This window comes from Trichosurus vulpecula, chromosome 1 (genome assembly GCF_011100635.1).
Source record: "Trichosurus vulpecula isolate mTriVul1 chromosome 1, mTriVul1.pri, whole genome shotgun sequence".
Lineage (NCBI taxonomy): Eukaryota > Metazoa > Chordata > Mammalia > Diprotodontia > Phalangeridae > Trichosurus > Trichosurus vulpecula.
The window spans coordinates 34,809,696-34,826,305 of record NC_050573.1 but is presented as its reverse complement, the minus strand read 5'-3'; the positions used below and the strand labels follow the sequence as shown (position 1 = coordinate 34,826,305).

The 16,610-nt window shown below is 42.0% G+C and overlaps 2 protein-coding genes across 4 annotated transcripts in view; one reads left to right on the top strand and one right to left on the bottom strand.

Moving 5' to 3' along the window:
* Positions 1-7,786, top strand: part of TCTN1 (tectonic family member 1) — a 50,397-nt gene extending 42,611 nt beyond the window's left edge. Inside the window, 5 exon segments of the mRNA XM_036764401.1 lie at positions 89-229; positions 3,739-3,901; positions 6,131-6,256; positions 6,854-6,998; positions 7,192-7,786. Coding sequence (XP_036620296.1) covers positions 89-229; positions 3,739-3,901; positions 6,131-6,256; positions 6,854-6,997 — 574 coding nt within the window. The 3' untranslated portion in view covers position 6,998; positions 7,192-7,786.
* An 843-nt stretch (positions 7,787-8,629) lies between these two features.
* Positions 8,630-16,610, bottom strand: part of HVCN1 (hydrogen voltage gated channel 1) — a 41,901-nt gene continuing 33,920 nt past the window's right edge. For all 3 annotated transcript variants that reach the window (XM_036741626.1, XM_036741627.1, XM_036741628.1), the window contains 2 exons: positions 9,910-10,022; positions 8,630-9,796 (listed from right to left, as the gene is read on the bottom strand). In XM_036741626.1, the coding sequence (XP_036597521.1) occupies positions 9,740-9,796; positions 9,910-10,022 (170 nt within the window). In that variant the 3' untranslated portion in view covers positions 8,630-9,739. The remainder of the gene's footprint in view (positions 9,797-9,909; positions 10,023-16,610) is intronic.

The window sequence follows — 16,610 nt, the reverse complement described above, 5'->3', positions numbered from 1 at the left end:
GTAAACTGCATAACACTCTACAGATATGAACTATTTTTGTTATAATATATCTTTAGCATTGGTCCTATTTTCTCTTAACTCTGTGAACATCTCATGTTGTTCAAAGTACTAACAGATTTGGACAATTTACCGTTTTTTACAGCCCAGCTGAACAGAACTGCTTATTAGCAGAAGGACTTAGAAAACCAGTGTTTTTTGGTTATAATATGACAACTGGATGCAAAATAAGGTAAGGGATTAATTAGTCTTTTACCATTTAACAATTACATTTCCGATTAGATAATAAAATGTTACTACCTTTTTCTGGGTACCTAAAAAGAATGCTAAAACAAACAAACAGAAAACCCCTTTAACTTTGAACAAGCTCAGTTGGTATGAAATCCACAGTGTAGATTCTGGTTTCATCATTACTCACTCTATCTAGTAGATCCCCCTGATGGTTCTCCATATCCTATCCATCAGGAAACTTGAGCCTGCCCCAGAGCAGGAGTGAAAACTCACACAATCCATTCTCTGTCTCTGGTCCCCAACCATACATTTTGTCATCTGACTTCCCAACACATAGCCCCTCACCCCGCCCTTCCCATCTCCTGGGCTTTCTCTAGACAAGGCTTCTTAAACTTTGTCCACTCACAACCCCTTCAGTGCTTCTTAAGCTGTGGGTCATGGCTGCAGGAAATAGTAAATGAATCAATACCACCATGGCTACTGGAAAGTGTGACAGTCACTTACATTGGTTAAGCACCCACTGTGTGCCAGGCATTGTGTTTGCCGTTGGAGATTTACAAAGACAAAGATGAAACCCTCAAGCAGTTTCCATTCTATTGGAGGAGACAACAGGCACATGTCTAAGTGTATACAAAATATACACAAAATGAACACAACATAATTTGGGGTGGTGGAGGCACTATTATAGCTGTGGGGGAGCAGAGGCCTCAGGCAGAAGAAAATGCTTTGTCAGAGCTTTCAAGGAAAGAGGAAGAAGTGGAGGTGAGAAAGGTGGGCATTCTGGGCATGCGTGACAGCTAATGTCAATGGGAGAGAGAGCATCCTGTGTGACAAATGGCAGGGTGAATATAGTCTTGTGATTGGAATAGTAAAGATTAAATTTCTTTTTTTAAATTTTTTTTTATTTTTGCTTTTTGGCAGGGCAATTGGGGTTAAGTGACTTGCCCAAGGTCACACAGCTAGTACATGTGTCAAGTGTCTGAGGCCGGATTTGAACTCAGGTCCTCCTGACTCCAGGGCCAGTACTCTATTCACTGTGCCACCTAGCTGCCCCTAAAGATTAAATTTCAAAAGTAGGTTGTGATTCCAATTGTGAAGGGCTTTAACTGCCTAGCAGAAGAGTTTGTGTTTGCTCTTGGAGGTACTAGGCAGGCACTCCTGTTTACTGAATAGGAGATAGGTGATTTATGAAAACCAGCTTGGCTGCTGTGGGGAGGATGGATTGGAATGGGAAGAAACTGGAGGCAGGGCTACCAGTTAGTAGGTGATTATAATAGTCCAAGTAAAAGGAGGTGAGGGTGAGAATTAGGATGGAGTTCCATGAGTAGGGACTTGTGGATGGTTACAAGAAATGTTGTGGAGGCAGAAAGGAGTTGATCTGGAATGTTGGATGTGTAGAATGAGAGAGAGGGGAGATTATCCTAAGGTTATAAACCTGGGGCCTGGAAGATTGGTTGTCCCTTTAATAGAACTAGGAAACTAGGAAAATTCAGAAGAGGGGTGGGTTTGGGGAGAAAGGAGATGAATTCTGGTGTGGACATGTTGAGTTTGAGATGCCTTTAGGACAGGTAGTTCCCAGTGTCCAGTAGGCAGTTGGTGATTTGGGACTGGAGTTCTGGAGAGAGACTAGGGATGGATCTAGATGTTTTGTGTAAAGATGATCATTAAACTCAAGGGAGCTAAGGAAGGTGCACTGAGAGAGAGTGTAGAGGGAGAAGGAAAGGAAGTCTAGTCTTTGGGTACTCACTGTTAGGAGGCACAGCATGGATGTTGATCCAGCAGAGAAGACTCAGAAAGAGTGGTTTAGATGGGTAGGAAAACCAAGAAAGAACAGCATCTTGAAAATCAGAGAAGAGAAGAGAATATCCAGGTGCAGAGGTGATTAGTAGTTCTTCACGCTACAGAGAAGTCTGGAAGTGTGAAAATTGAGAAGATACCTTTAGGTATGGGCATGAAAAGGTACTCCATGACTTTGGAGAGAGCTGTACAGTCAAGCTATGAGGCTGGAAAACAGGCTGCAAAGGATCAAGGAGTGATTGAGAGGAGAGGAAGTGAAGTTAATGAGAGGAGACAGTTTTTTCTAGGAGTGTGATTGTGAGAGAGAGGAGAGATTTAGGATGATATCTTGAGGGGAGATGGTCAAGTGTATAGGTTTTTAAAGAGAGACTTGGTGAGGTTTATAAGCAACAGGGAAGGAAGCAGTGGCTAGGGAAAGATGGAAGAGGAGAGAGGGGATGATGGTGGGGACAGTTTGCCACAGCAGGAGGGAATGGGGTCAAGGGTACATTTAGAGGGGTCGATGTTGGCGAGGAGAAGGACCCTCTCTTTATCAGAGTCCAGAGGAAAGGAGAAGTGAGTGGGGGAAGGGCGATGTCAAGGGGCTCTGAGGTGTAGAAAGGGGGAATCAGAGAGCTCCGGGTGAATGGCCTTGAGATCCTCATCGGAGAACTGAAGGTGAAGTGTGGGAAACTTGAGAGGTATGGAATGAAAGCTAATGTTGAGGTGTGATAGAGCATCATTCAGGGAGGAATCAAAGGATTGCCGTGCTTCCAGGAGGGCCCAGTTTAGATGAGCTCAGTGACATTGTAGTCTACACAGTCAGCACAGTTTTATGGCTTCTTCCAGCTCAGTTGAGAATCCTGTCAGTAGTAGTTGAAGAAGTAGCACTGACGCAGGGTTGTGGCGCTCTTCCTCTTCTCTGCATCTTAGCTCTTCTGCTTTCCTTTAGGACTCTGCGCTGACTCTACCATTCGCAGGTGTTATTTCCCCCCCTCCATGGGTTGTGCCTGCCCTCTGGTATTCCCTTCCGTCTGTTCTATGTACAGAGTTGTTTGCATGTTGTCTTCTCCATTGGAATGTGACCTCCTTGAGGGTATGGACTGAGTTTTTGCCTTTCTTTGTATCCTCGGTGCACATTGTAAGCATTTATTTAATGTTTGTTGACTGACTGATAGTCTAAAATCCCTGTGACTCCTCAGACCAAAACTCCCTTCCCTAGACACTACTTCCTATATGCATTGTCTCCTCCTGTTAGAAAGTAGTTTCCTTGAAGGCGGGATCACTTTTGGCACATAGTGTATGTTTAATAAATTGTTTTTCATCCATTCATTGGAATGAAGTGTCTTAGATGAATTGGTAAAATATTAGAGAAAAATACTGCAACAATTTGTTATTCATTTCAATGAGAATGGGAAAAGTGCAGTTCCTGCATTTGAGGAAACAAGTGAATTCACAGCAAATCTTTCCCCTTCTCCCATTTTTTCCTGTTTTTTTTCTTCTGAATTTCAAACTATACAACACCCCAAAGAGAACAAACTTGGCTCTGGCTACTCAGTCATCTCTCTCTGATCCAGTGCCTAGGACACGAGTTCTACACTGAGAAGCATGGTGAGCCACTTCCATTCACTAGATCTCCTTTTCAGAGGGAAAGAGGGGGAAAAGAGCAGGAGATTGTCACCATGTCTTTATTAAGAATTTTTAGCTGAGTTAATTGTTTTTTCTTTCTGAAAGATTGACCAAAACTACCAATTGCCGACTAGTTGGGAGAAGACTGAAAAAATTACTGATAGGGGAAAGCTTACCAAACTATGTGTCTTCTTTTGGAAATTCTCCACCTCAGAATTTGCAGGAGTGGGTGCCTGTCCATTTCTCCACTCTTGCGGTAAAAAAACAGGTAAACATAGTTCCTAATTCTTGGAGAGCGGTTTTGATTTTTTTCTTCATTAAGATGTCTAGTGCAACAACTGCTGACTTCCTGCCTCACTTTTCTGTATAGAAAAGACTTTGGATGAAGCCCTGAAGAAACAGAAACACTGCTATATTTGAACAGTTGTCCTACTACCACTCTCCCTCCCTTGAAATTCATGACAGGATGGACAGGACTGTAGTGTGGTTTTCTGGAAGGCACAGTGACCTACCTGGGAATCAGAAAACCTGTTCTGGTTTCTAGTCCTGCTGTACCTCTGTGGCCATGGGCAAGTCCTTCTCCTCCCTGGGCCTCATTTTCCTTTTCTGGCTCCTGAAGAGGTTGGACTAAACTTCTGAGGCTCATTTCTCCTGTCTCTGGCAGTCTATGATTTTATAACCTGTAGACTGTTTCAGAGGGACGCAGAGGTCTCCACGGTCAGTGTCACGACCTTCCCAGGGTCACAAGATTTAAAATTGGACTGAGCCCAATCCATTCTCATTTTACAGTTGAGGAAACTCCAAGTCATACACAAAACAAGTGGCCTTTCTTGTTTACCCCTTGCTCTTTGCCCAGTTTGGGGCACAGCAAGCCCTTCCTACATGTCTGTTGGCTGACTGACTGAACTTTGGAGTCCTCTGACTCTCAAATTCTGGTGTTGTACCCACCATGCTGTGCTGTCAGCAACCAATCATATGAACATCTTTAGGCTATAGATGCAACCCACACTGAGCACTTTTTATCCCAAATCCCCAATGAACTTCATGGGATTGACAACTCTTCTAGCCCCCTGACTCCCTGTGATGCTTTTCTGGCCCACCTTTCTCCTTTATCTGAGCTGTAAGGAATGTGCATCGGCCTCTGCCATTGGGGGCAAGTTCTCCATTTCTACCTAAGAGGCCGATCTTGCTGTTCTCTTGTGCAGTTGTCTTACACAATTCAGTCTATTTATAGCAGAGGGAGAACGTTGCCAGAACAGCATTTTCCCGCTCAGACTGGAGCTCTCAGCAGCCCCCTTGGAGATGGTGTTTGCTCAGGCCATTCTTCTGAGAAACAAGCAGCTTAGTCCTGGATCAGCTTGGCTGCTTTGGTCACTTGGGCAAATAAATAACAAGGAGGGAAGTGCCCACAGTTCTTGCCCTCATGTCTTGTTGCCTCTTTGCTAGCTTCTGATGATCTTGCAGGCTCAAGGCTTTGCTGCTTTTCTTCTAAGTGTGGACCAGAGAACCTGAATCAAGGCAGATGTGTGGACTTTTCCTCCCACGGCTGCAGTAGGTCTTCTTGCTAGCTTGTGTGCTAATAAGCTTCTTAGGTACAAGTTCAACTTGAGAGTGCCCCTGACCCCAGTCACCTTCGAGTCCCTGCTGCTGGGCACTGAAGGGGCTGAAAGGCTTTCAGGAGCTACAGCTCCTTTCCCAGCCCTTTTCTCTGTCCCTTTCTTCCCCTCTCTGACAGAAGGAAGATCCCTAAGATGGTGGTGACAGCTTCTTCCTGAATTCCAATGAAAAAGCTCCTACCATCTTTTCCAGGGATCCAACAACACTTTGGAAATAGGTCCAAGGTGATACATGTCACATATCATTCTGTGTAGGAGCCTGCCTTTCTGTTGATACTAAAGACGTGGTCCTCAGCTCCTTCTGAGATTACTGTCCCTCATACCAAGCCAGAGAGGCAGAAGCCAGAGAGCATGTCCCCCATTTCTAAGCCAGAACAGCTAAGCTATAGAAAAAATAAATGAGTTGCCCTAAATTGCAAGAGAAGTCAGTTATTGTTTAGTATTTAGAGCATAGAGGGTATCTGCAAATTAATACCCTAGCTGTTAAGATATTTTTGGTATAAGGAATATTTGAAAGCAGAAATAGCACTTGTTTTTTTTTTTAATTTTTTTCACTTCTTTGGCAGGGCAATTGGGGTTAAGTGACTTGCCCAAGGTCACACAGCTAGTACATGTGTCAAGTGTCTGAGGCAGGATTTGAACTCAGGTCCTCCTGACTCCAGGGCCGATGTGCTACTCACTGCGCCACCTAGCTGCCCCACAGAAATAGCACTTGTTACACCATTTTATCCAAACTTTTAGAAGATGCTTATTCTGTTGCTCAGAACATTATCAAAAAGATGAAATTGCTGTAAAAAAGGAAAAACTAAAGTTTGGATTTCAATCAGATGTTGGAAAATGATTCCATGGGATAATGGAAAATTGTCATTTTATTCTTCCAGCAGCCATGTTTGATTCCACTAACCTATGATATAAGAGTGAGGTGGACTAAGTATGGTTCCTTAGTGAATCCACAAGCCAGAATAGTCAATGTTGCGGTGAAAATGATTTCATCTACTTTTTCCAAGGTATGACTATAATCTTTGTTTAAAAGTGGTTGTATGACATACTTCTAGAACACAAACATTACAGGTGATATTTGCCAGGATTGGAAAATGCTTCCTGTGTATTTATTCTTTGAGCATTCCAAAACAGTTTAGTTATTATTTTTTAAACCTTTTTTGGTGGGGTACAGCTTTCATTAGTAACAGATTTTATTCACATTAATAATCTGTATGACTCCAGACTTTAAAAGTAGGTTTTGGTTTTTAATTTTTTGAAAATTCATCTAGGAATGCAAATAAGCCTAATGTTTTAGTCATTGAAACTTTGAGGAAAAAAAATTACCTTTCATCCTGTGTCCTCAAAATGCTTTATTGGCTTATTTTCCCTATGTTTACCTATCATTGGTGTTATTTTAGTAATTTTGCTAAGGAAATAAAAATATATTTCTCATCCAGATCTCTGGATTTCTCAATCAGATGTTGTGAGTCAATCAAGTTGAGGATGGGAGGTGAGGGGAGGGAGTGGAGAGTCAGGAATAGAATGACAAGTAGTCTCTGCTACCCTGGTAACTAACACACAGGGTATCAGGGACTTGTGCACCTCTTACTTTTTCCTGACAGACCGAGTTAGAACGTGGAAGGACAGTACAGGTTTCTACTGTGGTTAGTTTTTTTGATGTGTCTACACCTGCAGAAGCAGGCTACAAGGCTCAGCCCGCCATTGATGCCAAGCTGCCCTTCAATTTCTTCTTTCCATTTGTATGACGTAAGTAGTTACTAAATTCAGGAAATCCTGGTGCTGCTGTCAAGTATTTTTAGCCCTGAGAATTGTGACTGCTGGGCTGATGATTACCCATAACTCTGAGAGTCATACCATTTCTCAACACCTTTCTGCCTTTGACTTCTCCCAGAATAGTCACCTGAGGTTTCTCTTGTCACCTCTCCCTGCTCTTTTCTAGATTTTGGCAAATGAGGAGTTGCAAGAAGCTCATAGGATTTCCAGTCCTTCAGTGGAACAGAGCTATGCCTGTTCATCCTATGCAGTTCCTGTCTGTGTCTTCTCACAAATCCTGCCAAGAGGAGCTGCCCAAAGTGCTCAGAGACTTCCATTAGGCAGTTTGGTGTAGGATAGAGAGCTGGCCTCTGAGCCAGGAAGATGACCCATGCTGGCTGTAGGACCATGGTTCGGTCACTTCACCTCTCAGGATCCCAAGACAGGAAATGACAGAGTGAGGGCTGCTTAGCATTAATTGAGGCAGTTTCTTCATTTGAGTTCCCTACATTGGTAAAATCACAGGTTTGGCTAAAACCCTCCAAATATTCCTCGAACACCAGTGTAGCACTCAGGGAGGAACACTTGGCTCTGCCTTGCCCAGACCACATTTGAAGTCCTGTCTTCATTTTGGGTACTCAGTTTTGGAAAGGATGTTGGCAAGGCAGTGCATATCTCAGTGAATATCTCACTGAGGCTGGTCAAGACATTGCAAGCCAAGGTGGGGTAGGGTGGGGTCTGGAAACCATTTTTTGCTGTTGTTCAGTTGTTTCAGTCATGTCCAACTCTCCATGACCCCATTTGGGGTTTTCTTGGCAGAGATACTGGCGTGCTTTGTCATTTCCCTCTCCAGCTCATGTTACAGATGAGAAAACTGAGGCAAACAGGGTGAAGTGACTTACTCAGGGTCATACAGCTTTTAAGTATCTGAGGCCGGACTGGAACTGACAAAAATGAATCTTCCTGACTCCAGTCCAGGGCTCCACCCCCTGTGCCTGAAAACCATGCCATACAGTAATTAGCTGAAGGGAGTAGGGACATTTATGCTGGAGAAAAGAAGGCTTAGAGAGGTTGGAGGGGGAAGCACAGAAATGATTGCTGTCTTTAACTATCTGAGGGACTGTTTTGTAGAAGAAGGATGTACTTTGTTCTGGCTCCCGAGGGCAAAGCTAGGAGTGACAGGTGGAAGGTGTAGAGGCAGATTTTGGCTCAGTATAAAGTTACCTTCCTAACAATCAGATGTCCACAAATGGAATGCTCTGTCCTCAGTGGGGAGCTTTAAGCAAAGCCTGCATGACCAGCTGTCAAAGATGCCTCCCAGCTAGGCACTGGGCCAGGTGACGCTGCAGATCTTGTCTCCCTGGTTTTGCTTCAGAATGAGGCCATAGTTGGGCCAGGGTCCTGCTCAGCCCTGCAACCTTTAGCCTTTATATTCAAACAAAGCAAAAGAGGAAGTAAACTGAGTCAGGATTGTGGGAAGGACAATCCTCTTTGATGGAGGCAGCTGGTGATGCACTGAATAATGGCCTGGGCTCATAAAGACTTGAGTTCAGAAGTCTGACCTTAGACTCTTACTAGTTGTGTGACCCTGGGCAAGTCGTTTAACCTCTGTTTGCCTCAGTTTCCTCAGCAATAAAATGAAGATAATAATAGTACCTTCCTCCCAGGGTAATAAATGAGATACCATTTTAAAATTGCTTAGCAGAGTGCCATATAAATGCTTCTTCCCTTTATTCCTTAAGAAATCCAACCCCTTAATTCATCCTATTGCTTTAATATCAAAATTATTTTAAAAGCAATAGCTGTTCAGTTCAAGCTGTCCTTCCTTTTCCTTCCATATGCAAACAAGTGCAAAAATAGTGCAATATCATCCAAAAATGTTAGAAGTATAACACAAAGGCTAAAGAAAGCACCTCACTCGAATATCCCATTAATTGCAGTCTAGTCTTTGATCTAATTGCTATGTGCCATCCCAAGCCCAGCCCAGGAACACTCCTGGGATGCTGCAGAATAGAGGTGGATTATTAGAGTTCATCACTATTATAGCAAGAGAATCTAGTGGGAGGGCTCAAGCAAACCAGGCAGCTTCTCACGTACATTAATTGGGTGGTAGTTTCAAAAAATGTCACAGAGACGTGTAAATAAATGCAATTAGATTCAGACTGCGTTTTGCAGCTGGTTGCTACAGAGGGTTCCTGGGCAACATCCATGGAAAGGCCCCAACTGCAGGAGTTCAGTTGTAAGCAGCAGGACACTTGGTCTTGCTGTTAGCTCACGAATAAAATGACCTTCCTATAATGACCTGGAGTCTAAGATAACTTTTTTTTATTACTTTTGTCTTTCAGAATGTCCACAACTAGGGAGTCTAGTCCTGAAAGATATATAGAACAATTTTGAAAGTATACATTTGGCAAAATTAAATTTTATACAAACCCATCCAGCTCTAGCATTCATTTTCAAATAAGTTTAGAGTTTGGAAGATGAGAAAAGGTAGCTTATGAAACATTTGTTACAAAGGAACTCTCTTCACATCAAGATAAAAAGACAGCTCTTAGGAGGAACTGTGTAACATCTGGACATAATCAAACCTGAGAACAAGTAAAATGAAGGCTTCAGATCATTTCCAGAAATTACCCTGGAGACACCCAGGATGTTTCATAGACAAGTACCCAAGGCCAGTCCATCAAACAAGACATTTCCTCTCCATGTGGTTAGGCAAATGCTGCGTGGTTCAGCTACTCGAGAAGTCCATGATCTCTTAGTAGTTTGTTAAGTCTTTCAATTTCTTGTTCCTGTTTCAAAAACAAAGATCGACTTTATATTCTGAATATTCCTGATGCTCATAGGTCTAGTTACTGTTGAGGCTGTCAGTCATCTATCTACTTAAGGCTCTCATTTGTCTTACCTTCTCAGTGCAGCTAAATTCAAGGTGCTGGATTTTTGTGGCCAGTTGATGATTAATCATTTTCAGCCTTGAGAGTTGTCGTTCAGAACGTGTCTTGACTGAAATAATTATGCCTAAAAATAATCCAGAGGGCCAGATTGTGACGTTGGGTATTAACATAATGAGTCCATTATACTTCATTTCTGATTTACAAAGTACTTTCCATACATCATCTCGTCAGCCCTGTGAGGTAGACAGGGCATTTAAAAAATGAACCACCAATTCTGAGAATTCAAGACACATGCCCTTTGTGATCCAGGGCACAACTTGTGAGACACAAACTCAGGGGGTCTGAAGCTCCTGCAACCTCACCACAATTCCACCATCCACACAGACTCAAAGATGTGTACTGTAGGCTAACACACTGTATTTGTTTAGGAGTTTCATTTTCTCTAGTCATTAATCATTACTTAGAGCAGGGCTGTCCAACCTTAGGTTTTTATTGAAACAATAGACTATATTTTGATTTGCCATTTTAGTGAGAGCTTTGCTGTAGCTCGGCTTTGTTTACTGAAGCATTTATGTAAATTTCTGTGCTTGTAGGTGGATCGCATAAATTGCACTGTGGGCTGCATTTTGGACAGCCCTGACTTAGAGGAATGGAAACTCAGAGTGTCCGGCTTGAGGTTTTGAGTTGACCAGATGAAACTTCTGCAAGAATATATTTAGTGTCCAATATGAATTCATCAGCTGTTTCTTGTAGGGTATAAGAGATTGTGAAATTGTATCATTGATAGATCAGCAAGCAAGGCCTAAAAGCACATGAACATAGTGGCCCAATGTTTCATTAACTAAAGAATGTAAACCACTGGAGGAAAGGACTCCCTATTCCCCAACAACTGGGAAATCTGGAGAGCTGGTTGGCAGAAAATAAATTTAAACAAATGGCTTACATTGTATGCCTCAGTAAACTCCAAATGAATTCTGGGGTTCAGACATAAAAGGGACAAACCTAAAAACATAGATCATAACAAATGTAGAGAACAGAATATGGTAGGTAGCTCTCACAACTCTGGTTATTGGGAGAATTCCTGACCAAACTGAGGGTGGTAGGTCAGGTCACCAAAGACAAAGTAGACAATTTTGACTGTATACAATTTTAGAAGCTCTTCCACAAATGATATCAATGAAATTTTGGGTAAGAAAAGATGCCAGTCAGTGGGGAAGATCTTTGCATTAAACATCTCTGATGAAAGACTATATCCAAGATATATAGGGAATTAACACAAATATATGACTTGATATATTTCACAAGAGATGGTGACCAAAGGATATGACCAAGAAGTTTCCAAAAGAATAAAATTAAACTAACAACAATCATGTGGAAAAAATGTGCCAAGCCATTAAAAAGAAGAATGTCCATTGAAACAATTGATTTGTTATCTTATGCATCAAACTTATCAAGTCTTATCAAAAAATAAGAGACTGAAATAGTTGTTGGAAAAGCTGTGGGAAGACAGGCACAAATAACACTGTTAGTGGCATTGAATTGGCCCAGTTCTGGAAAACAACTTGGAAGAATGCAAAGTTACAAATTTCATACTTGACCCAACTCCAGGGCAGATATTTTAAGGAAGTCAGAAAGAAAGGTCCCCCAACGACAACTACAAAAAAAAGCAGCTAGGTGGTGTAGTGGAAAGTGTGCAGGACTTGGAGTCAGAATAGACCTGAATTCAAATCCTGCCTCAACCACTTCCTAGCTGTGTGACCTTGGGGCTAGCTACCTAACCTCTCTCAGCCTAAAAACAGAAAACCCCACTACATTCTTCATTTCAAGTTGTAAAAGTCCAATGGCGGAAGCCATATACCTGTGCTGACTGGATACACTACAAGCTGATGTCTAATTTCAGCTGGGACCTCTACTGCATTGACCAATTCTACTTTTCCCAATTGATCCCTATTCCCTATAGCAGGTGTTCCTCAAGCCGCTGATGCTAACTCTCTTTCCCTTCTCATCAGACCTTGCCTCATGCTTCACTGAAAAACCTGAGGCTGCCATGAGCTGCTTCTCTTCCCTGATTCACCTCAACATTCCCTTACCCTGTGCTTTGCTCCAGTCTCAGAGGAGGTGATCCTTGCAATACCAATGCCTCTACATGTGCCCCTGACTACATCCCCTCCTGTCACCAGGAGCTACTCCCTTTATCATTTCATCTCCCTAATTTTCAATCTCTTATAAACAGGCGCCTCCCTGGCTATCTATAAACATACCTACATCTCCCTGTCCCTAAAAAATCTCCACATGACTCCAGTGTCCCCTAAAACTGTCATCCTATCTGTCTCCTTCATTTCATGGGCAAACTCCTAGAAAAACCTTTTTATACAAGACTTCTATATTTTCACCTCCATTTCACACTCTTCTTTCCTCACCAGTCATCCAAAACTGCTTTACCCAAAGTAAGCAATTATCAGTTATATGCTAAATCTAAGATCTTTTCTTGGTCTTCATCCTTCTTAACTTTTCAAAGTTGAGTCAAAGAAAATTTAATTTTTTTAAAATAAATTTTATTTTTTTCAATAAAAAGTCTCTCGTCCTTTTTACCTCCCTCTACCTATTGGGGGAAAAAAGAAAAAGAAAAGCAAGAACGCTTGTAACAAATAGGCATGGTCAGCTAACACAAATTTCTACATTGGCCATCTCCAAATATATGTCTCAGTCTGTACCCTGAGTCCATCAACTCTGTGCAAGGGGATGGGCAGCAGGCTTCAACCTGACTCCTCTGGAATTTGCAAATTATGCAATGACCAACTATGTATTGGTTGGCCAAATATAGTTGGTCATTCATTGATCAGAATTCTTAAGTCTTTCAAAGTTTTGTGTTTCTAAATTTCATGTTATATAAAATTACATAAAGTTTCATGTTATATGTTCTGGTTTTTCTCACTTTAGTCTGAATCAGTTTATACAAGTCTTCCCAAGTTTCTCTGAAACCATCCCCTTCACCATTTCTTACAGAACAATATATTCCATTACATTCATATACTATAATTGGTTCATCTATTTCCTAATTTATTGGCAACTCCTTCCCCCCTCCCCTCTTCAGTTTCCAGTTCTTTGCCTGCATAGGAAAAAAAAGCTGTTATAAATAATTTTGTACATATAGGACATTTTTTATCTTTGATCTTTTTGGAGGTATGCACTGTGTCATTGGTATGCGAAGTTAAGTAATGGGGGGAGGGGAACCATATCAAATAGCCTTCTAGAATGGCTGGATCAGTTCACAGTACCACTAGTGATGCATTAATGTACCTTTCCCCATGTCTCCACCAGCTTTTGTCATTCTCCTTTTTTGTTCAAGTCTGCCAGTCTGGTGGGTGTAAGGTGGGACCTCAGTGATGCTTTTATTTTTCATTTCTAACCTTTAGGGATTTGGAACATTTTTCTTCCCACATGGCAACTGATAGCTTGGATTTATTCCTTAAAAAGTGCTTATTTATTTCCTTTGACTATTTACTATTTGGCTGAGGGCCAAGGAGTTTTTGACATTCTTGGCCACTCCTTCCTCCTGGACAATCTCTTCCCACTTGGTTTTTGTGACAGCTCTGTCACTTCCATCCTACTTCTCTGACTAATTCTCAGTTTCCTTTGCAGGATCATTAACTATATCTAACCTATACTCAAGGGCCCAATCTTGGACTCTTTCCTCTTTCCCATAGTATCTCTCTTGGTGATCTCATCAGCTCCCATGGATTCAATTATTATCTCTACGCACATGACTCCCAAATGTACATATTCAGCTCTCTCAGCTCTATTTCTACATCTCCAGATGGATTTCCATCTTACAGTAGAGACAGTGTTGGGCTTGGAGTGAAGAAGACTTGAGTTCAAATCTTGCCTCACACACTAGCTATGTAACCCCAGTGCTTAAGCACAATACCTGGCAGTGTGGTTAATAATTGCTTATTGACATGACTTGTTGACGGGGTGGGGTCAAAGGGGCCATCTCCATTTGTCCTGACCTGTATCTGGCCAGTGGACCAAGAGAGCTCTGGAGGAGAGAGTGAGGCTGGTGACTTTGCATAGCCCTCCCTCACTTAAATCCAATTCATTTGCAGGTCATGGCACCATCTCCCCGATGTCATGATCCTCTTTAAGAATGAAGGACAAAGTACAACCTGTGAAGAACTCTGTAGTGGAAAACAGTTTGTTTCAAATTGAAAATGGAAAGGATAATAAGAATGGAATCCAAAGAGCTTTAAGCTGACAAGGAAAGGGGAGGGAGAAAACGATTACATGTCCGCCCAGCTAGCTACCACGTGGAGCAGCTGCATTGCAGGAAGAGGAGCCATAGAAATGACCAGAAATGGATAGGAAATGAAAATTCAAGAAAGGCCCATCAAGGCACAGATGTACAGTTTGGATAACAGACAAGGGGAACTAGAGGTGAACAGAAAGAGGCACATTTGCCCTTCTAGGCCATGGGGTATCGCTGGCCCAATGACAAGATCGGGTTCTGAAAAGGTCTACTTTATTTAAAAGGAACAGGATATGCCTTATTCAAAGGACATTATCTTATTCAAAAGGTAAAGGAGACAGGGTTTGGATTAGCATCCTATGTTAAGAATATACCTATTTATGAGGAAATCCAGGAACCTGAGGGGGAAAGCATGGCAAAAAGCTTTTGGGTGAAGGTCAATGGATGAAGGAACAAGTAATCTTGTCTTCAGCCTATACTACAGACCACCTAGGCAGAAAGAGGAAATAGAGCAGTAGTTTGGGAAATATCACAAGCCTGGCAAGGAGGCATGGCATAGTGATGATGGGAGACTTTATTATTCAGACATCTGCTGGGCTGTTCCCTCTGTCTGAAGAACAGCAGTTAATTTCTTTCCTTGGATTAGTGATCATTCATTCTTTAAAAGGTGAGAGGACCAGTGAGGAGAATTCCTGTTCTGAACTGATTTTCACCAACAAAACAAGTAGCTAATAGTTAATAACATTAAGTGCCTACTGTATGCCAGGCATTGTGCTAAGTGCTGTGGATACAAATACTAAAAAGAAAGACAGTGCCTTCCCTCAAGGAGCTTACAGTCTAACACAGAAAGACAACACACAAAAGAAAGCCGAAAGTGTGGGTGGGAGGGGAGGTACCTGGCACAGGGGCATGGTGGAGAAGTCAAAGGAGTCCAAAATGAGTGCAGCTGGAAAAGACAAGGAACTGGCTGCTAGGGCAGAAATGATGAGGACCTTTGGAGGAAACACCCACTTCATGTTAGAGTTTGTGACAGAGGAGAGCCAGGAATAGTCTGATGGGTACCCTAGATTTGTTAAGAGCGGATTCCAAAGGGTTTAGAGAAAGAATAAGTAGGATCCCCCCTTTCTGTAGGGGAAGTCAGCCCTGGAGGAATAGGAAGCTATGAAGTATGAAATTCTGAAGAACTGAAAGAAAGCATCTCAATGAGAAGGAGAAAAAACAGTTGTTGGAATAGATTGATGTAGAATCATGGGGAGCTCACCAAACCATTTAGATTTTTAAGACATATAGAAGATGGAAGGAAGGGCAAGGGAAGAAGATGAACATTGCTTGAGGATGGATAGAATGGTGATAAGTGAGAGCAGAAAGAAGGTGGTGTTTTACTTTTCTTCTGTTTTCTCTGCCAAGAAGAATGACCTTAGCACAGGTAAGGAAAAAGGACAAAAATGATTAAGAGGGCATCGATAGCAAAGGTAATTTGTCGTTGAGTCATTTCAGTTGTTTTTGACTCTGTGAGCTCGTTTGGGGTTTTCTTGGTAAAGATACTAGAGTGGTTTGCCATTTTCTTCTATTCATTTTACAGATGAAGAAACTGAAGCAAAAAGGTTAAGTGACTTGCCCAGGATCACAGAGCTAGTAAGTGTCGGAGGTTGGATTTGAACTCAAGAAGATGACTCTGTTTGACTCCAGGCCCAGCACTCTATCCACTCTGCCACCTAGCACCCATCAAGGGCAATCAGGAGGATAGTTTAGGATCTGTTGGTGTGTTGATGTGTTCAAGTCATCAGGCCTAGATGATCCGTGTCATAGGATAGTCAAAGAAAAGGCAGATATGATTGTTGAGCCATTTGCCAGTGATTTTGAAAAATCAAAGAAGACAATAGAGGTATTTTAAGACCAGGGAAGGGCAAATGTCCCCATATTTAAAAAAAGGGAAGAGAATTGAATTCTGAAAACTATAGTCCCATGAGCTTGCTTTTGATTCTCCTAACAAAATTCCAGGATTCATCGAAAGGATGACTGTTGAACATCTAGAAAATACAGTGATTACAAAAGGCCAAATTGGTCAAGAGCAGGTCATGCCAGACAAACTAATTGATAGGGATTTAGGGATAGTTATCAGTCATTAAAAGTTTGACATCCACGTGGAAGGTGGTTTCCAGTGGAACTCCCCAGGGATTTATGCTTGGCCCTGTGTTGCTTCACGTTTGTTAGTGACAACTTGGAAACTTAGCCATGCTAATTGAATCTTCAGATGACACCAAACTGAGGCATGGCTAACATTCTGGATGAGAGAGACAGGAGGGCAGAGGAAGGCAAACAGAGGCTCGAAATCATGCTATATGAAGATCGGAGGAGAGAACTGTAGTATTTAGCCTGGAGAAGAGATGACTTGGAGAAACATAGAACTTGTCTTCCAGTATTTGAAGGACTGTCAGCTTCAAAAAGAAATTTGAATTGACTTGT